At 37.6% G+C, this 22,902-nt stretch overlaps 2 protein-coding genes across 4 annotated transcripts in view; one reads left to right on the forward strand and one right to left on the reverse strand.

The window, feature by feature from the left end:
- Positions 1-8,634, reverse strand: part of galnt1 (UDP-N-acetyl-alpha-D-galactosamine:polypeptide N-acetylgalactosaminyltransferase 1) — a 65,933-nt gene extending 57,299 nt beyond the window's left edge. The window contains exon 1 of one of the 2 annotated variants that reach the window (XM_079470056.1): positions 8,307-8,634. The gene's annotated coding sequence lies outside the window, so the exon portion shown is untranslated. Of the gene's footprint in view, positions 1-4,042; positions 4,330-8,306 lie in introns of those variants that run through there. The other variant, XM_079470057.1, reaches the window with a different exon arrangement.
- Positions 8,635-13,491: 4,857 nt separating this feature from the next.
- On the forward strand, positions 13,492-16,086 carry ino80c (INO80 complex subunit C). 2 transcript variants are annotated; one of them, XM_079470284.1, is made up of 5 exons: positions 13,492-13,871; positions 14,043-14,138; positions 14,697-14,808; positions 14,989-15,056; positions 15,141-16,086. In XM_079470284.1, exons 1-5 carry the CDS (start codon positions 13,659-13,661, stop codon positions 15,270-15,272), a joined length of 621 nt encoding a protein of 206 aa, XP_079326410.1. In that variant the 5' UTR covers positions 13,492-13,658; the 3' UTR covers positions 15,273-16,086. The 2 variants fall into 2 exon arrangements, with proteins under 2 accessions (XP_079326410.1, XP_079326411.1); XM_079470285.1 differs by having other exon boundaries at positions 13,546-13,871; positions 15,001-15,056; positions 15,141-15,740.
- Positions 16,087-22,902: the final 6,816 nt, after the last annotated feature.

A 22,902-nucleotide genomic window follows, 5' to 3' on the forward strand; every position in this document is an offset into this window, starting at 1 on the left:
TTCACGATGATGTCAGAGCAGCGTGCACGCACACACACGACAGTCTGAAACATGATGATAGCTCAAAAGCCTGCAGGAAAGATGAAGACACGCTAATATTCTCAGCGCTCAGACATGTATGGGGTGTCGATTAGGGCAGGCGTGCTAATGTAACATAATACACAAAGCGTGCTGTCTTCGAGCAACTTAAAGTGTATGACTGAAACGAAGTTAAGCCTGGCTCCAAAAAAGAAGAGGACATAAAAGATAGATTTTCTCGAAGGCGCTCTGAAAAAAGCACCCGGCGAAATGCTGATGATATCACTACCTGAGTTTACTCTCCCTTTTTTTAAGAGATGGGAAGGATTGCACGGGGACCGCAAGAGAATTGTCAATCAGGAGCGCTGTGTGTGTAAACACTTCATGGTGGCACTGCCACAGATGCAAGTGCTATGGACAAGTCATGTCGTCTGCCAGCTCCAAAGCAGCTAGACACACACACGCAATAAAATGTGTTACAAAACGAGGGACTGCATCCTTCCCTCAAGAATAACGCAAGCTGTCATCATCCCAGCTCCTAGCAAAAACAAAGAAAGGCAGAGTGTGTGCGTGTGTATAGAATTCAGAGACATGTAAATTAGTATAAACACTAGGGGTGTCCTGGATTAAAGATTTCAGAATTGTCACGTCTTGCTTATCGTCGACTGATAGTTGAATAGCACGTGCGTGTGTCTGTGTGTGTGTGTGCGCGCCTGTGTGCATGTGTGGACGACTCCAGGTGGTTAACAAGGGTACAGCGCAAAGTGCAGCGCAAAACTTATGCACTAAAAAACAATCAAACATTAATTTACAAATGTTGTTTAGAACAGAATATACCTTTGTAATAAATTATGAAATTAAGTCACATTGTGCAAAATAAATGTGTTTAGGCAAAATGTCTGAAATGCACAAAACACAAGTCACATTGTGCAAAATAAATGTGTTTAGGCAAAATGTCTGAAATGCACAAAACACAAGCCACAAATAGAAGAATTCATGGACATTTTCCTTAAACATCGCATTACAATGATGTGACACTTACTAGACCAGATCTCGACTCAAAACTATTTTCAAAACTACTCGATAGTAATTAATTATATTGCCCTAAATATTTCCCATTTCTTTACATCAATAACAATACTTTTGGTGGCGCCGTGCCTGCCCATCTGCTACGCCACTGCCCATATAACCAAAATGGCATGACCCCCATTGCATAACACCCTTGATAAGATTTGACTGTGAGATTGGTAGCCGAATCAGGCTCCTCCTATCGAAGCATCAAACTGGCGACTATTCGGGGTCAACCCTAATAAACACAATAACGTTGCATTGTCTTTAAATCTCTCTTATGATATTTTATATTATAAATATTAATAATGTAAATTTATATAAATAATGTATTATTAACACTTTGTTTTCAACATTTTGCTATAGTATGTCACACCATAAAGGACACATATACAGCATATTTGTCAACTACACATATTCTTTCCTTAGTACTTTAATATCATAGAGCACATTGTTTAAAAAACATAAATAAACCTCAGATATATTAATAGAGTAAACAGCATGTCAAACAGCCTTGATCTCCTCTATATATCATTGTGCTGCTGTTTAAATAGGATCAAACTGTCCGTTTCTCAAACTCTGGGGACCAGGTCTACAAACAAACCGTTAAGCTTCATTTTCCATTGACTGAGTAGTAACCCAAGTTAAACACGCAGAGGACTTAACACAACGAAATGAGGTATGTGGAGATGTTTTTACACCCTAAAGCAGACATTTAACTCATAATCTGACTTGGATGATGGTTTGTAAGTAAAAACGAATGAAATTCGGAAAAAAAGTGTTTACTCTGTAGGAAAATATTTGCCTCATCTTCTGTAAGAGGGTCTGATGTAGGGGTTTTCCAGTTAATACCATCCACGATAACACTAGTAGAGGTCCACCGATATTGGATTATGCCGATAACGATATATTACATATAGTCTTTAATTGTTTATTTCAAATAAAAAACACACAAAGTAGTGTATTACACCAATGAACAAGTTGCTTGAACCCCTAAACTCTATTGTACTTTTAAATAAAACTCGTAAATATAACCTACATTAATAAATATTAAACTCCAGTGTATGATTTAAACAAAAATCTAGTAGGTAATTTCTACAATTTTAATAATTTAAAACATTCCTGGCACCAAACTATTGTAATATTTAACAATGTATACAGTCTTGTTCACATGAGTGTTTCTTTAGATTAAAACAAATGTCATTAACATTAAGCCGTTCGTGCTGTCTCTGTCATCTGTTTTCTATTTCGGAGGCGGATCTCGCGCTCACACACACACACAATTCTGACAAATGCCTATCCATAGTTACAATAATACAATTTTTACATTTTTGTGTGTTTTTTTGTCACCATGTTATAACTTCTTAAGCTAACAATAATAGGCTACTAAGGTTAACACATACTCAGCCCTGTCGGCAAAAATACTGCTGTTCCCCATTAAATGCAGCATAAAGTCAATAAATTAATTACTTTTTAACATCATGTTTACTGCAACTGGCTCTACCTTGTCATTGTGAAACTTTTAAACCCCCATCAGATGTATTCCGCTCTGTGCAGACTGTGGTCTCGCGTCTCCAAACCAAACAGGCCGTCAGTATTATTTCCACCTCTAGAGGTTGCTGTCTTACACTATACTCAGAACTCTCCACCTGCGTATCACAGTAGAGCTTTCCCTGCTATCTGGATCAAACGTAACCAGGAAAAAGTATCGGCGGGACTTTTGCAGATAGCCGATAGTTCGAATTATCGTTATCGGTGCCGATTAATCGGCAAAAACTATGAATCGGTCAACCTCTAAACACCAGTATACAATTTTACATGATAAAAAAAGCATTTACATTCCCTAGGGCGCACAACAACACCTGTCAGAGAGAAACAGCAGTGTCAAGTCAGCCTTTGAGAACAATTTAGTGCCTAAAACTAACGTCTGTCCGCTAACACAACAGAGATGCTGTTTTCCCTTTAATTCAAAGTGAAAGTTCAAAGATATACATGTGAGTAACACAGAGTGAACTTGCAATATTGTGTTGAGTGTTTTAATTTTGAGGCAGTGTCAAATAAAGCTCTGTTATTCTGTTTGACAAACTCCTGTCAAGCTGCAGTAAAAGCATTTAAACTATACTTCATTGATAAAGAATGCATTTTGAATGTTTAATCTAATCCTGCCATTGAATTATAAGACAAATTCTGTCATTATGTTTGCTACAATATGTTAGGTTATCATTTATAGAATGCTGAACTGTTAAATAGTAATATATTAATAACCTTAATATACCTGGAGCGTGCACCAAGCACTAGGAAAATACAAGTATCGGATCAGGAGGTACTAAAACAATTACTCGGATCGGGGGCACAAAAAGTGAGATGCTCTAGATTGATATGCAAAAGTGCCGTTTGTCATCTCAGTTAGGCTATCACAGATCGCCTTAAACCCTGTTGATCCAGATACGATAACTTTCGTTCCATCACGCACTGCATTAAAGATTAACAATAAGCATCAAAAGAAGCTAAAGTGAACATGAGCATTTTCGCCCCAGGGCTTTTCTGACCCTCTGAGTGTTGATTTTCTTTTTATTGCTACAAGAAAGACAGCTTGCTAGCTTGAAAACTTGAGCTAGTCATAAATGAAGGCCTGCAACACTGAGATTAAATTATCCTTAACAGACCTTTATAATACGCTGGAGTTAGCCTATTCGCTAACACCATTATTTTACACAGGGCTGCTGTGTTTGCAAGTTCAACTCATTCCAAATGCTCTTCCTCTACACCAACCTGGCTCTCATCGCTCTTGGCGAAGACTGACCCATTTCTTTAAAACACTGCAGTCGTAAAAAGCCAGAAGCACTGTCAGACTAACCGACAAACACGTGTGCTAACAGCAGGACACCGGGTACAAGCGCCAACAGTTTCTCTGCTGATGTCATAAAACACGAAACAAGGTCACCAATCTTCTCACCGTCTAAGCAGTCATCGGTGCAACAGCCATATTGCTTCATCAACTTATTTTTTCCAGTCGTATTCATGTAGCACAGCTCTCGCCGCAGCGTTGTAATCTAACCGGCATTCCAGCTTCCTTTCCATTCAGCACACATGTCTGTAACCCGACCAACATCCCAGTTTCTGTAGTTCTGCTCAACGCACGCCTCTTTATCTCAACGTAATCTGCCTGTTTCCTTTGCCTTCCTGTAATCTGATCCAAGGCCAGTCACTTTACATCCTGAGCCATTTTACCATCCTCCTCTTAATATAGTTTAATGTCTCTGACTTCATTAGGAGACGGAAGCAAGTGGACAACCGACTCATTACTCCAGCATAATTCTGATCTTCCGCCAGATGCCCTATTGAATCATTTCTAAAGATAAATTATACATATGCTAGACTACTAAAGGATATTAAAACAAGGAAAACATGCAATGAATACTTGTGGATTATAAGAATGGTTTTGAAATTGTGTATTGATTGCATGAAAAAACAGTGACTAGTCCTTTCAATATTTACATTTTTACGCTTCATGGAAAATGCTCATTCATATGGGTTTAAAACATTAGGGTGTGTAAATAGTGACAAAAAATCTCTAGTGAAAAGTTCCTTTAAAACCAGTCCTTTAAAAGATTGATTGTAATGCTCACAATAATAGTTTAGATCAATTTCACAACTAACACAGCTCAGAAAATGTATAGTATTGCATTAGTTCCTTTTAGCTTGATGGCAAAATGATGTGTTGTTATGACAGAGTCTCCACGAAACAAAAAAGAAAACCACAGACGGAATGAGATCGAGAGGGAGCGAAAGAAAGAGACAGATAACAAGGAAGAGGTGAAGATCAAATATGAAAGGAAATCAACATATGATCCCAATGCGTGGAGAAAGGGATCTCCTGCGATGAATCATCCTCAACCCACACTGAGAAGAAATAATCTTGTTAATGTCAACAATGCAGGGGTACAATTCAATGCGCCTTCAAGGTGCAGGGTTTTCTAAAATGGCAGGTTGAAGATGATGGCACGATAGCTAATAGACTGCTTAATGGTAAAGAACATGCACCGTCACCTGATGCGCCGCAGATCAAATCAGCCCTAATGAGCTTTAATTTAATTCTAGAACAGCGTGGAACTGTGTAACAACGTCTACAAAGCCTGTCAATCGTTTTTTTCTACAGAAATTGCTCCAGATTACAGATGAGTTCTCAGAGATTATCATGATGGCCAATTTGCTAGCCAGTGGCTCATGATTTAAAGATCTGCATCTCCACAGCCGTAAAACACCAGACCAAATCCAATTACAGCCCAGCTGCCTCTTAGATAGATGAATACAAGGTCGCTGTTTCATATTAGAAACGTACAGAGATTCCTATTTACTAACGCAGCCAATATTCTAGTGCTGGTATTACAGAAATGCCTTGTATAGGTCCAACAAAGTAAAGATCATTAAAAGTAAATGTCTGGACCACAGGTGTGCAAAAATATTCTCAATAAGCAAATCGTGGCATATATAATATAACTAAATTTGCAAACTTACCTTACAAAATTAAATTGAAATTTGCTAAACTAGGTTGACTACTTCTAAACTAGAAGTTGAAAATCGGATAAAATGCAATTTTAGTTTTATTTAAATTCCTAATGTGGTTTGACTTTGATTTGTTTAACTTAAAAACTTTAGTTCAAAAGCTGCCTCAAATATTTAAGTTGAAATAGGTCAAATATTTAAGGTTAAAAAACTTGAATACACTTAAATGTAGGCCTACATAAAATCCTCTATTTTCACACACAGCATATAGATAAATATATATATGCTTTCCTGAAGCTCAGTGGTAAGAGCATTGCGTTTACAATCCAAGGTTGTGTTTTCGATCCCAGGGGATTGCAGATACCTATGTAAAATGTATAGGATAATGCAATGTATGTCGCTATGGACTGCTAAATGTAAATATATAGTTTTAGTACTTCTTAAGATATATGTGTACTTATCCTATTCATGGTGTCTCAAAATAGCTTAACATAACTATTAATTCTATTTTTATAGTATAAATTATATTTCTTAGTATATTAGGAGCACTTTAAGTACATTATGGAAGTTAGCCCTAAATAAAGTGTGCTTACGGAACTTGATATGATCAGGCTGAAATTAAACCAACTCATTTATCTATATGAGAAAATTCTGGTGCTTTTGGTTTATGAGAAACAAGCCAGAAGGATTATGAAACATGACTTGACTTCCAGTCATTTCTATTTCAGGAAAATATATTAAAATATGGCATTAAAGGTCTCGCCTTGTCTAGAATCAGCCATCAACCATCCCTCTGGAGATCCCCATTAACCTGAATGTCAATATCAGAGTGCTGCACAAGTGCCAATGGAGGGTCTTAATCTAATCCATTACTGGTGACCCTGAACATGCAGTGCTGAGCTTTTTCTCATAGCCTGTTCACTCTGCCAAGCTTTCATGTCAAATGTTGCCAGTGACTGTCAACAGCACTCCAACTGAGATTCGATGCACCATGCAACTTGGAATTCAGTTCCGCCCCTGCATCGACATAGTGTGTCCGGGAAAGCGCGTCGGCCGCTGGGTAAGAGGAACAATGGCATTCCTGTGCTCTGTGATGCCAGGTGCCGGCAGGAACACGATTCCTTCCATCTGTCTGTCTGTTCTGGCAAGCGCTCGGCCAGGCCCGGGCAGCAGCTAGGGAGAGCTGCAGAATGGAACTATTGTTCCAAAGCCTCTCGGAGGAACACACTAAATTTCCCCCACCCCAACCCAAACACATCAAAAACACGTCGACATAACCACACGCATCAAGAAACAAAACTACAGACAAACTGACAGCAGTGTGTCACACAGAACCACACCCACCATACGCACACGCTGGATGCCTCACACATGCACATCTGCAGTCCTGCTGAAGGGGGAAGCAGCTTTCTGTGTTTCATGGCCTGATCTTGTACTGGAATATTCTTCATTTCCTACAAATGCAGAAGTGGGTGCTAAGAGCAGCTTTGGAGTTTCTGTAAGATTTCTCAACAGAGATCTTTTTTATAACCCCTGTTTTTAAACAATACTGCACACTTAGTACGTTAAAGTCACACATCTGTATTTCGCCCCTACCGTGGTGCTTTGCCAGCCTCTTCCACTTGAAAGGAAACTGTACTCCAAGCACAGCAACCATTTGACTGGTGCAGTCGATGCCCTCAGGCTACACTTTTACGCTCGCACACAGGGACTATCAATTCCACCCAACTCACGAACACACACATGTAGCAAGGGCCTAAAAGCTCCCTGTCCAAAACCCACATAGACAGCGCACTGTTTAGATCCGAGAAGAAGACCAAGCGAACTAGCAGCAGATAAATAATGGATACCTCATTCTCTTTTATTCCTCCGTGAAAAAATATGACAGATTCGTTTCTGGCTCCTCTGCCTGTACGGCTTCATTTTTGCCGGGCTGACTCCAGGGGCCCGCTACCCGCCTTCTCCACTCTCTCATCATCTAATGGTCCTTCCAGTGATTACTGAGACATAAGTGCTCCGTCTGTCTCGAAGATCAATCATGCACTGAATCTATAAAGATGGCCCGACCACAGAGCTCCAAATGTAATCAAATCTAAAGGAGTGGGCACTGCCTGATCTGGCAGCCGTCATTTGCTGTAAGCAAGCATGACTGACAACTTACTTAGCAATGCGTCTGGTTCAGGCAAAACAGTGTGTTATGATGATGACAACTTTAGGTGTTTAGGAAAAGGATACTCAATGTCATCTGTCATGCCATTTGGGTCTAGCTTGCAAACATGAAACGGTACCAACACGGTACAATTTCATAATATTTAAGAATAACCAAACAAAGCATTTAGTGTCAAAGTATCCCACCTAAAATACGTTACTACCCTCAATGATCACTTCTTGATAGACTACTTCCCTGAGTAGGACACACATGGATCATAAAAAAATCTCTCAAGGAGCAAAGTCTTCTGCAATGCCAACTCGATCTCACAGCCATATATAGCGACAGATCCTCACTAGCCGGTAGCGATTTTCTATAAGAAATGTTGAATGAAAGGTTAACAGGCTTGAAACACTACAGCCCTTGTGTCGATCCGCATGTTGAAGAATTAATGATGAAGAATTAACACGGACGCACGAAGCGACCAAGGAACTGTCGGATATTCGAGAAACGGACTCGAGATCAGACAATAATACGGTTAGATGCACGATTTAAAACCCTTTACCTTCTCGTTTGGTGTCTCAACAGCGCACGAAACGACAAACGGAGATGTTTTGGCACCGCTCGCTTCGTCCCAGCGCGGATGTGAAGAGTCCACACAGTGAAAATGTAATCTTCAGGTCGTAGTACCTCACAAATATATCCCGAACATGATAGAGAGGAGACTTGGTCCGAAATGCCTCAAAATCCGCCGTCTGGTTTCGCGGGGATGGTGAAGCGGTAATTTGATGCGCGCAGGTCGGCCTGATCGCCCGAAATTATAGTGTAAATTGACGGAGGATCGAGAAGACTCGGTCCGCGGTATGAGCGCTGTGCTTCGGCTGATAGAATGCGCTGAGCGCCGCTACTCGGTCTATAACGGAGACTGGACAGCCCCGCCCACTCTTTCAACCCGGAAGAGAACTGTCAATATACTGGCCTCAATGACTTTACTGTTACTGCATTGTTCATATAGACAGAGATTGCGTAGACGGGCAATACTATGATCAATAAATTAACTGAATCTTAATTCATCATATAGGAGAAAAGTGGAGAAAAGACTGTTCTGAAAGCGAGTGAGTTGACTTAGTGCGTATATTTGTTATTAACAGTTAATGAATGTCAAATTAAATATCCAAAAATGGCGTTTAACACCCTGTCTCACATTAGGTGAAATGATATTTAGGCCTACTCAGTACATCTTAACATAAACTATATCATAAAATGTTGATTTAGTGAATCCTTACTGAGATAGTGTTTTTATCTAAGCTGTTATCAGTTTATGGAGTTTGGTGAGTTCCCACTGTAAGGAAAGGCTTTAAAACAATGTTTACTCTTTTGCACTGTAATGTTTACTTAAGGTTAAAATACACTGCAAGGCTTTTGCTCAGATTTTGCTCAGATTTTCAGTCTGGACTTGTTGCAGAAAGTATGTGCCAGTCAGCAGATTTTATCAGTTTGTGTGTTTCTATCTGAAACTTTCAAAAAGTCTGCAAGTGTATGATGTCTAGTTTTTTAAAAATCTTGTAAAAAAACTTGTAGTGTATACTAGCCATTAGTGAAGCTTATAATTTTACTCTCAATGTTAGCTATTGCCCTACCCCAGTTTTCCTAAGGACTGCACTGTAACTTGTGACGTAAACTGCGCTGTAATGTTGACATCCTGTAGTGTGAAATATGGGATTATTTTTGCACTTTGGAAAAAGCTCTGTACATATACAACACACATGCATCCTGTTTTGGAAAAGTGTTCTTGTCAGCTTTAAAAAAGTCAGAGAATGAATTATGTTTGTAATAATCTAAAATTATAATATGTACTTTTCTATATTCAAATATAAATCAATTTTAATTGTTAATCTATTTTACAAATAATTTATGCATTACAAATAAGCAAAAACACATTTAATTATCAGTTAAATAGCACATCACCTAGATGTACAAACCGCAAATGCATCTGTATGTTTGACATAGACTTGCTTATGTTTTAGTAAAATATTTTATTTTTATATTGAATAAAACTAAACAATTATGTAGTTTATATTAGATTTGTAAATATACTGATGACTGATACACCTCTGTCTCTTAACTCATGATTAACTCATGCCTTTCTTAAACTAACATAAGCATACACACACCTGACATTTCTCACTTGTCACTGGAGATTATTGATTTAGAGCTAATTTCTGAAAAAGAACCAAAGTAAAGCCAAATTTTTCATTTCTTCCTTATGAAAAATGTATGGTTGTTTGCTATTGAACCCAGAATATAGTTATTGTTTATTTATGTATTGTATGAACTGGCCACTTGAAACGACATTGCCGTGATGATGAAATATGAATGAGATGTCAAGTGTGTCTTTGCCTCCGTCCTTTCTCAGCCTTGTAACCCAGCCATAGAACTGCCAAAACACTACAGCAAGAGCAAATTGAGGTGAACCAGACAGCTGTATTAAGGTCAACTGCCAAGATAGGATGCAGACCCCACAGTATAACAGGAAGGAGGATCTGTATCCATTCTTATCAGCTACCGCCAACATCTCTGTTGTTTTCTTAAAGGAACAGGAGTGTACGTGCATGTGTGTGTGCACACAATAATAGTGATAAATGATGATCAAACTCAACAAAGTCAACAGGACACCGGAACAAACTATGGGTAGGTTTTATTCACTGATGAAAGGGAATGCTCTTCTTTAAGATGTAGATTTGGGTCACATTCTATCTGAAAACTATGGCACATTTAGTTAGTAAAGCAACATTAGTTTCGTACAATTCACACAGGTACAAGTACTTTTAATGCCTCAACTTTTGTCAGTCAATGATATTAATCATCCTGAATCCCTGAAAACCAATGACTGTGCTTATGTTTATTTATCCTCTTAGTCAGGTCATTATTAATTTTCCTCGATGAAGTATTTATAATTATCTGTAATAATGAATAATATAATAAATCTACTACATCTACTGATTGTATTAAACTTTATTTAAAAAGCCAAACAAAAAAGTTTCATCTTCATGCGTATCAAGTTTTGAGTTAATAAAAGTATTGGCAATCTTCAATAGACTCAAAGGGCATCCAACATAATATTCTGCAAAACATGCAGCCTGCTTGACATTGTGCAGATTTTTCATTCTCATATTTTTCTCTTTTCATCTCTGAGTTCCATAACATGTAGAGAGATCTACATGAAAGAAAAAAGTGAACTCTGAAGTTGACATTTAAGACTGCAGAAAAGGTGAAATGACAATTAATGTAATTCAAAGAAAGTACAAGAACAGAGAGATTCAAATGAATAACTCTAACTTTGTCCTGCTGCCTCTGTGAGAATAGTAAAATAGACTTGTTATTACATTTCATTACAAACATATTAAAGCTGGTATCCTATGAAGGTAAAATCATATCACAGGATAAAATTTGACGCTACATTGCAAACATTTAATAAATTTGCATTCTCAATTAAGTTTTGTAAAGGTGTAACTTAAGATGCAAACGAAAGAAAACAAGTTTTCCAGAATTGTATAGTTTTCCATAAATGTAATCCACGTGTTGTGAAACTGCAACTCCATATTAACGCCAAATAATTATGATCTGTATTCTTCTGACCTCCACATTTTGCGCAGAAATTAGCCCAAAAGCATTGCGAGTGTAGCATTAATCATTTAGCCATTTAGGATTGAGGATTTGGGGATTTAGGATTGGGACTATGAGGATTGATGATTGGGCGTTTAGCCATTTAGGTTTGAGGAATTGGGGATTTAGGATTGGGAATTTGAGGATTGGACATTTGAGAATTGAGGCGTGTATGCAAATCAGGAGGCGTGGCCCAAATGGCTGGTACGCAGAGGCACCTTATGGACAGCAGAGGGAGCTCCCAGTGCTAAGGAGCATACAGTAATGAAACCAAACAGAGCGAGTGAGTGGCTGGAGCGAGGACTATGAGGCGCTGTACGGTTTACATCAAACTGAGCTTATGAATACATATATAAAAGCGTGCATACACACATATACATTGCTCACATATACATATAGTATTGGATGTTCAAGCAAACACATATGAAAAACATGTGCGCACTAATGTGAAATCCATACCAATACATATTATGTTAGTAATGCAAGCATGTAGACTTTTTCACGCATACATACAAACTCGATGCGTGCAAACACACCTATACAACACTTCCAGTGCTCCCCAAACCTAAATGGCTAAATGATTAAATTCCCATCCTACTGTCATGATTCTGCCTGCTCTTGTCTTGATTTTCTGGTCTAGGGGCAGAATCATGACAGACCAACGTGTTTTATGTGGAGAGGAACATATTATGGTCAATCAGGACATGCGTTCTCTCCTGTCTCGTCATTTGGCCCTGCCCCTCTCGTTTCTAGATAAGCTCTCCTCCTGTGTCGCATTACCCACACCTGCACATCGTTATCCCCTTTGTTAGTCTCCCTATATATACCCTCTTGTCTATTGTCTTGTGCTCGTTGGTTGTACGTATTCATGTATCCTGCCCTGTTGGAGTGTTCATGTTTCCTGATGATTCTATTGAGTGTTTGCTAGTCTTGTTTAGTTTTCAGTTGGTTTCTTGTTTAATAGTGTTTTCCCCATCGAGGGTGTTTGTTTTGTTCCGGTTTTATTATTAAAGTCTGTTCGTTAACCCCTTCATCCCTGCTGCCTGCGCTTGGGTTCTTCCACTACCACGATCGTGACACCTACATACAAAATGCCCTATCCTAAATACCAAAGACCCAATCCTATATACCGAATTCATTTTCAACTTAGACTTTTAGTATTAAATTTAGACTTTTAGTTTGGGATTTAGTTTTAGACTTTTAGTCTACAATCTGACTCAATAATCCCTCCATACAAAACGGATTCACTATGGTAACCATGGTTAAACAAAAAAATATATTTTTCTTAAGGGTATATATTGGTAATTCAACACATGTCAGTCAGTTTAATGTTCAAAGAATCATCTATATATTAAGTACTTAATCTCTTTATTTGTCAGTGTGCATGCATTAAAGTACATTTCTGATGTCTGCCTGACTGACGCGTTAATGAACCAATCAGATAAGAGAAAACGATGAGATGAGTAATCAGCCCCACCTCCCCACTCACGCTTGCAAAGCTATGCAAATCCAAATGAGTGAGACAATCTGCTAAAACTTTAAGCGCAGACGGGCAACACATTTATTTTACATATACAAAGACAGGTTCTGCGCGGTGAATCCGTTGTGAAGTGCATACATAACACCATTGTTTTTACATGCACACCTCTGTTTACAGACTTGCTATGCTTTTGGACTTATTTCAGCGCAAAATACGTGTCTTAAAAGTGTAAGCGTGGAAAAAACGCTGGAGGTCAGAAGAATACAGATCATAATTATTTGCGTTAATATGAAGTTTCACAACACATGAATTACACTTACAAAAAATGATACAATATTGCAAAACTTGTTTTTGCGAATGCAAATGTATTTTATGCTTGCAATGTCACGCGTTTACAAACGTTATCCTGCGCATGCAAATCTTTTTGGCATGATTTTACCTTCATAGTAATAATAGGTCTGTTTGAAAGCTGAAATCAAAACTAAGATGTAAGCTCAACGGGTGTGCTGACGTAGTGTATTCCAAAATGTCTGGCACTCTGAAACACCTCAGATGCATTTTATTACCATATTTATAAATAATACAATAAATTCATATTTACAACGTTCTTTTACATGTGGACTTTACTTGTCTTACCGGCAGAGGGAACCATCTCTTTACCACTTCCGGGTGAACGGGATGTTGTGGTTAGCTGATGGCTAACGTGCTCTCAACATAAGCAAGTTGTTACATTTACACTTATGTTCTTTGTTTAAAACACAGTTTAGACAAATGTCTGCGCCCTCCGCACCGGGGACGTTAAATATCAGGGATTTTAATTCACCTACCGTCTCGGCAAGTAAAGCTCCATCTGCAGCGGCGTTAATCGCACAGGCCCGGGTCAAGAAACGGGCAGTTAGCCCCGCGACCCTCACAGCCCCCCAACAAAATAACAACAGTAAAAAAAGAAAAACACAGCCTTCTGCGTCAACAACTCAAGCTCAGGTAAAGAAATTACACCTTTATTGATTTCGAGTACAGATGGATTCTAGATGTCTGCCGTTCTTTTACTTTAAAAAGCACAGACTGTGGTCAGAAAAGCCACTTTACTGTTTGCGTTTCTCACTATATTTGGTAATGAATCTGTTTTAATGATGGATTTCCCTGTTTGTTCAGATTGTTCCTGTGGAGGAAACTGCCGAAGGCAGCAAATCAGTAGTTGATACAGAATCTACTATTAAGACTCTTCCTTTTAAAAACCCCAATTTCGTGGTAAGATGGTTGTTCCGAGTTACTTTTACAAAGCTTATTTGATAAAATCAGTTGTTTTGAGTTGAAATGTGAAAAAAGTTTGCAATGTTAAGGTTTATAATGCTGTTTATATAAAATTTGGAATGAGAGGAAAATAGTTGGAATTGCTTTCACTGACGACTACTTTAAATTGTTTACTTCAACAATTGGATTAAATCACCTATTGCACTGCAACTTTAATAGCCAATGTCAATAATTTATTACTATTTTAGTCTAAATTATTATCTGTTCATATCCACCTGTACATTATTGTTCATAGTATATAGCCATCTGTATATATTGTTCATAGTAAATACCTACTGTCATATTTTCATAGAACATACCTACTGCAAAATATTTGTATAGTCCATGCCCACTGTATTATATTCTCTCATATTGTATTCTGTATTTATTCTAACTGTATATCCTGCACTTGCTAATTGCACTTCTGCTTAGACCTAAACTACATTTCTTTACACTGTACTTGTATATGTGTAATGACAATAAAGTTTAATCTAATCTAATCTTCTCTCTCACTAGCACTCAGCTATTGGTGGTGCAGCAGCAGGAAAGAAGAATCGGACATGGAAGAATCTGAAGCAGATTCTGGCTGCGGAGAAAGCTCTTCCCTGGAAAGCTACTGATCCCAACTGTGAGTCTGATTTCTAACTGTAATAAAGGATGCATTTAAGTGATTCAGGCCAAACTACCAAAACTAAAAAGAAGATTTGTCACAAAATGTATTGCGGTGGAGTGTTGTTATATTTTGTAATGTACTTGACACAATTATATTATACAGTATTTATTACTTGTGGATTTTGACTTCATTTAGACTGTACCATAGATGCACCTCCTTCTATGAAACCATCTAAAAAGTACTCAGACATTTCTGGTCTGCCGGTGAGTCTTTGAAATCTGTTGTAAACCTTCTACTTATACTCTCAAAACAATCATATCCTAATAGTTTTTATCTTTGTGTCTCAGGCAAACTACACTGACCCTCAGACCAAACTGTGCTTTGCATCGACAGAAGAGTTTTCCTACATCCGGCAGTTACCCACAGACGTAGTAACCGGATACCTGGCTCTCCGCAAAGCAACCTGCATTGTGCCATGAGAGAGAATGTGTTCCACACACGTGTACAGGCTCACTGACTCTTGAATACTACAGGATCTGAAGGATCCACAGACTCAGATCATTCACTAATCCAATTGATCAGTGTGTAATTCTTGTAAATATTTGTGCTAATCTTGTAAGGTGAAACTGATTGTGTAATATAAGACGTATTGCCCCTCTTTCTAAGTTCTGGACTTTCATTTGACTACTACTTTTCTTTCGATTATGTTTTAATACACAAAAAAGTATGGACTGAATTCACCTTTATACTGCAAGCGTTAACTCCAAACCAAATCCTTTCTACGAAAAGTTTGTCTAAAAATAAAAAGATTGTTAATAGAAATCTGTCTCAAAGTGTTCTGAAAGTAGCAGATCGTTATAGTAGAATTTTCTTTAATTGTGAGTGCTTGTATGTGCATGGGAAGTTGTATCAAGGAAAAGTCTTGCTTGAATAAAATTGATTACACTATATAGGCTCAGTAAACGTCTGTCTGCTACTGCAACTTTAGTCTTTCACCTCTAAAACTGAATTCAAACCTAAATGATTTTAACATGAATGTGAACGACAACCATTTAAAGAAATTTAAAACAGAAATGGGTTTCATATAGCACCATCTGCGGGCTCGCTGAGGGACTGGGAACAATGTGGTATCTATGATTAAAGTTTCTAATGACTGCATCAATAGTTTGCTTTCTGATATTTCAGCATATTTATACAAATACATTTTTCCTGATTTGACCCATTGTAAACCACACCTCATGTTACATCAGTGACTAATTAGAATTCTTCACAATAAATGTAATTTTGCTCTCTAAAATTTGACACCATTGTCTTTTAGGCCCCAGCGAGGATTGAACTCGCGACCCCTGGTTTACAAGACCAGTGCTCTAACCACTGAGCTATGGAGCCTAACTGGATGTTTAGTTGGTCCTTTTTACCATTTGAAAGGTAGTCACACCTTGTTACGCATTTGAAGAGGTGTGTCTAATGTTTACCTGCCGCTTCAGGAAACACCTGACAGTCAATTGTTTAAGCAATGACAGGCAGATTCATTATCTGTAATGCATGACAGCCTACTCATTGTGCATTGCAACATCTGAAATTAAGTTTAAATAGTTATCAGTATAGAGGTCATAGCTATCTTTTATCAGTAAAAAAGCACAGCTTTTGACTAATCATCAGCATCCAGCAATAAAAAAAGATCCCAACTTTCAAACTTCCCCAAAATCCTCAAGATTCTTTTGTGAGCCATGGGAAGAGATCTCAACAAAGTGATTCCAAATACAGAAGTGTTTGGTACTTGGTATTATAATTTATTTCTGTCATTTTTACCTTTTGCCAAATTTGATACTTTAAAAAAATTTACTCGCAAACAATTACCCTCAAGGAATCCTGACTTTTGAAGCTCCAAAAAGTGCATCCATCTAAAATAAATATCCATATTGACACCGCTATTAACGTCAATGTATAGCTTCAGTTATCCCTCGACTGCGCTTGAACCAGAGGCTTGTTTTTCCAGCAAACGGGTCATGAAACAAATGACCCCATTTGTCATGAACAGGTCATGATGACTTATGAGTCATGACATAATTGTGGTGGACGAGAGAAGGATTACTTGATAAAATAAGTATAGCATTATTAAGTGAAGATTGGTTTACCACCATTAGAAACAAATTTTGTTGCTTAAGAAAAAGGGTGGCAGATGAAGCGGGATGGCCCAAAACATTAAGAGATAACGGGAAATTACCTGATTGGTACTAAGTAAGGAACCCCCTTGTTTGGCTATAACTGTTGATGCAAAGAACTCTATTGTTAGATGTCTTCTAAGGATATCACTTTGTTGACTTGAGCAATAAAGTCTTTACCTTTTCACACCTGGAAGCTTTGTTATGCGAGATTCTTTTTTGCAATAAGAACATTGATTCACCACAAAATGATACATGCATTATTCTTCAAGAAAATAGTCATATTCAGTCAGGATGCCTTGAGGGTGAGTAAAACATGGGGAAATATCTGGTTCTATCTGGTTCTCTTGTATTATCCTGCTACAATGCCCTTTTGAACATAATTATTTAAAAGCGACAGCAGTGTCATTTAGGCCCCAGCGAGGATTGAACTCGCGACCCCTGGTTTACAAGACCAGTGCTCTAACCACTGAGCTATGGAGCCTTACATGATCAACATCTGGTATGCATGTTACATAAAGGATTGTTAGCTAAAACAGACACACCTGTATTGGCAGATGGCCCAAGGTGTCACAGTTGTTTCAGTGGTGTGACACAAATGTCAATAAGAAAGTGGCTTCATTATGAGCATTAATAATCTTTAAAAGGATAGTTTCCGCAAATGTACAGCTTTGGCATAACTTGAGGGTGCGTAAATGAAGACAAGAATTGTAATTTTTTAGTGAACTATCCCTTCACTTCCATGCACATTTGTGTATGGAAATGTTACAGCTATAGGGTGAAGTCAGCTACAAATAAACTATTGTCCGATTAAAAAGCTTATTACTTGAGAGTAAAAATGAAAAGACAGTTCAAAATTTTCACTTCTAGATGCATTGTTGCTAGTGAATTTCAATAGAATAAAATCTCAGGAGTGCTTTTTTAATCAGTTCAGTCACCCAGCAGCAATGTGAAAGACTGACAGCATGACAAGACCCATGAAAGGTTATCACATATTGTGATTTTTTTTCACACATCTTTTTTAATTTTCCCTACATGCTCAAATATAACTGTATCTGAATGTGAACTTATTTTATTTGAGGTTTGAAAAAAATACAGAGTAACTCTCTGTTATTTTGACCTGTTTCTCCAGTTTGTAATTTACTTCAAATAAATGCAAATGAAATGAAATCTGGTTAAAAATATTGTTGTGAGTTCACAGAATGAAACAAAAAAAGATTAATTCACCTAAACACATACCTGTAAATTTGTACATTAAAAAACGCTCTCTGAAATGGTCTCCTAATTATTACAGCGGTTATATTTAATTTGGCACACCCCTTTTTCTACAACTTTTGAAGACTGTTCAAAACACTTCTTGACTAATATTGTGTCTCCCTCAGCCTAGGAACAAGCACAACAACGGTAACAACTTAAACTCAAACTTAAAAATAATGCCAAAGCTCCTCTAAATCTCAAAGATAAATGAACAAAAAACATGAACCTTTTACTGAAAACCACTTAAAATGACAAATCACGTAATGCAGCCAGATACAACCCATGCTGGGAACTACAGATCAACATTATGAAAAACCTAGTGGTTTGGCCTAGTGGTTACAGCGTTGGTTTTGTGATCAGAAGGTTGCTGGTTTGAATCCCAGTGCCAGCAGGTCTGAAGTGTCCTTGAGCAAGACCTGAGGTTTTGCTCAAGGACACTTCCTTGCCCCTGATTGCTCTGCAGTAATGTGCCACTGCTTGTAAGTCGCTTTGGATAAAAGTGTCTGCCAAATGAATAAATGTAAATGACACGGCTTAAATACAAATTGTGATTTGTTTCTACTACAAATATCATCACAGTGTGTGTACTTGGATGGGTAAAATGGAGAGCATACAATTTGAGTAGGGCTATACTCAAAATGGCCACATGTTCACTTTACAAATCAACAGTAGCTTACCCTAAAATCATTACAAAATATTATAGAGTTTGTCCGTATTTTGCCATTATTATAGTGTTTTGGCAAAAAACTATTAACTGTTTGTCTACTTTTTGTCATGAACTATTACATTCGCAGTTAGTGTATTTGCTAGCGCTGTTCATAGTTTCACCTCCCTCCAGTCTAAATTAAACAATGTGGGTAAGTTAATATATGTTTAACACTTGGCTAGCACACTTATATTCTTATTTTCGAAGTGATGTGCATCAGAGCACACCCTGCTTCTCGACACATTGTCCTGCTGCTTGTAAAAGTATTGCTCTAACACAACTACCTGTAATGCTGCGTTTGTGGGCAAGTTAATATATGTTTAACACTCGGCTAAGATTGCCAGTTGTACCACAAACAAATTTTGTGAACTGCTAGGCTTTTCACAACCTCTTGAGAGAATCCCTTCATTAATAGATGTGGTCTTTAGTTATGTTCGCTTGACAACTAGCTGGCACACATTATAGAAACACATATTATCCAGCTTAAAACGTATTTCTATAACATGTTTTACAATTTTGTATTGTTACAAAGCAACTGCTGTCCTTCTGAAACCTTGTATTTCCTGATAAATATTTTGTACTAATCACCCTTTATGTTTGTCATTGGTTTTGCAAAAAGTGCTTGTCAACTTCATCAACACATTATTTCATTTAAAAAGTGTTTTTCCATTTCATGAAACACATAACGGATTCGGACATACAAGGATTTGAAAGGACACAAACAATTTTTTTAATACATGGTGTAATAGTACAAGAAATTATAGCACTCTAGCCATTCAATGTGACATTAATTAGGCCTAGTTTATTTTCAAATAACCACATCACCCAAATGGCTTCTGTAGTGACAAAGAAAGACGAATCTTAATTTATTACAGTTACAGACCTGAAGAGATTAATAGGCACCTGTAGACAAGGGGGACTAAAAAGGTGAAGGTTGGTACAAGCTGCTTAGTCATAAATACACTCAATACAAGAAACCATAATGGCATTAACTTAAGTCAATGAGTGTTCAGACAATAATGGATGACATTCGAAAGATTCTTATCATTTTGACGGTTTAAAAGTTAGCCATTGAGCTGAAATCTACAGATCATATACAATCACACTTAAATAAAATGGTTACAGTAGGACTTGTGCCTACCGTCTAAATGTATGACTTTTAAATGCATTGTTTCTTTTTCGTAAAGCAGCGATGAAAACATTAATTTGTGTGACCTTGTTTTTATTAAAGACCAAATTTTCGTATTTTTACTGTTGTTAACAACCCTTTACTTGGTAATATCTTTAGAGGAGAGGTTTTATCATAACTATCAAAGAATGGAAACACCATCTCTGTGCATTTGTCAGTTACAGGGTCATAGAATAACACTCTTTCTCTGTCACAATCCAGCTGCACTCTTACCATCCGAAGCTTCTCTTTAACGGTAAAGAGAGCTTTGGAATTTTCTGGAGATTGTGAGAAGTATTATCATCTCTGTGACACAAAAAACAGACATACTTCTTAAACAAATCTCTTGTCCTTGGGTTTCATGCTGTCGTTAACCCAACCCAATCTGAATTGTCCCAACCTCCACATCCAGTGTGTTCCTGAGTTGAAACCCTCCGAACCAAGGACAGAAGGATTCTTGGTGGAGGTCTCTATTATTAGGACATCATTGCAACACTCCACTGTACGTTACACTTTTCAGATCATCAGACAGCGTAATCTTTGGATGTATGGTGTTGGGGTCAAGAATCACAGGAGATGATAAAAAGGTGAACCTTGTTCATTTAATTACTGTTGGGGGTTTACAGTACAGACCCGAAGACCAGTTATGATGAATGAAGACAAGAAATCAGGAATGTAATTAATAGAAGAAAATTTACTGAAGAAATATAGTTTGTAATTTTGCCAGCAGAAGTCAGCTTCAGCACTCTCAAGGAGTTCCACAAGCCGACCTGCTTTTAAGCTAACAGAGTCAACTAACTACGTCATTACTTGGGTAAATCAAGCTCACATGATTGGTTATCAATAGATAAACAAGAACACAAAGCTCTTGAACACTTCTGGGGTCAAGAGACAGGACATATAGTCCTAGATTATCAAAGATGACAGGCATGTACTATAATAAGAATTAAAACATGACATTACGTCTGTTTCCTTAGTTTTCCACTCTTTCTCACTTTCCTGAAACAATACAATCAATAGCTCAGTACATAGATAAATCCCTATCCCCCAGTTCGTTGTTGTGTTAGAAGCACAAATGTCATGGGTTTGAGCCCAAGTGAACACACATCCTAAAAAGTGTCTGCCAAATACATAAAAATATATTTGTACCATTTGTAAATGTTGCAGTGGGATTGAGTAAGCAACTCACCTTTCCTTAAGGCCTTGAAATTCTGCAAACCATATTAATCAGAAAACAGTTGTCCCTCTAAAAGATAAAGGGTTTGGCTGGGTGTGCACAAAAATATAATTCTCACTTGTAGAAGCGATATATCATTGGCTTTCATCTTTTTCTTTGTGTCTTTTATTGTATCTGATAGAGCTGAGATCTCTGTTTATCTTTTCAAACTTTTCCTTCATCATCTGAGTCTTCTTATCTCCCTCTTGCCCGAGTGCGGTAAGTGCAGAAGGTGAAGCTTCATAACTCTTTTTTAATGTGTTTCTCTGTTCTTTGAGACTGATTCTGATTAAAAACAAGACGTAGTTCAGTTTAATCACCTAGTTACACATAAAATAACCAAATGTGTTGAGTAATTGGTCATTGACTAAATATTCACCTTGATGTGATCAATCGTGTTATCATACTTAACTTTCCTTTCTCTATCACGTTTAAGCTTCTCTTTTAAGGACATGGGTGCGGTAATGAGTTCCTCCTTGAATTAATTTAAATAAAACATTGACTATTTGTAAACATAAAAAGTATTGTTTGAGAGTAAGTTATGATGAAATAATATCATTGAAATATGGGCCGAAATATGTGATTGACATGTTTCTGTAAATCTCTACACACCACAAAAAAAAGCTCTTTATCTTCCAGGGAGTAAAATCTGATTTTCTTATTGTGTAAACTGCAGGACCCCTCCGACATGGGGGTCATCTGAATTCTCCTCTGTAAAAATGACTCCCACAAGATTTGTAAAGCAAGATCACAAGAGGGTTATCTTTTGAGGATTTTCTCCTACAGATCCTTGGAGATTTGAACACTATGGTGCTTTTCCGCCACCTACTGGGATGGAGTGTGAACGCAGTAACTACAGTCGCCATGTCCGTATTTTCCGCATGTAAAATTGAAAGAGTTAAAATAAACAAGGAATGGAAAATAATGTTTTTACTTTCTAATGCCGTATGATATGATTAAACACATAAAGATTCCGCACACCTGATGACGTAGCAGCTGCGCAAGCGAACCAATCATCTGCTCCGAAAAAGGCAGGCTCGTAGGAAGTGGGCGGGGTGTGTGTAGCTATATCAACTAATGTAGGCTGATCAAACGTCACACATTTTGCTACTCAACCAGAAATAAAGGTAAGATGCTTATCTTGTGTGTTCTGGTTATAAATACTACAACACGACGTGTTCGGCGATGGCGTACAGGCGATTACAGCGCAACGCGTTTAACAAGCAGTGGCGTCAACTATTAGCACTGCATAACAGACCAGTCCACACCTTGTCTCATCGAGTTTATACCCCTACATCTGCATTTCTTCAGATAAAATCTAAAGATAAAGTCACTGTGTGATGTTATTTCCTTCATTTTATTGTTCAGCTCAACCCATGACTGTAAATAATATGGCAACTTCGTAGCTTACAATAATGTTGTCTTAACGTTATATGAAACTGACGGGGCGAAACGTTAACGTTACTCCAATAAGCTTTGTCCTTCTCATTATTTGCAACGCTTGTTTTTAAGTTTACAGTCGTAAATTTAAATCGTTTCGGATTTCTTCTTGGATATTTGACACTGTTATTTCATGCATGTACGAGCTTCGTTTGAA

Source organism: Barbatula barbatula (genome assembly GCF_947034865.1).
Source record: "Barbatula barbatula genome assembly, chromosome: 12".
NCBI classification, from domain to species: Eukaryota; Metazoa; Chordata; class Actinopteri; order Cypriniformes; family Nemacheilidae; genus Barbatula; species Barbatula barbatula.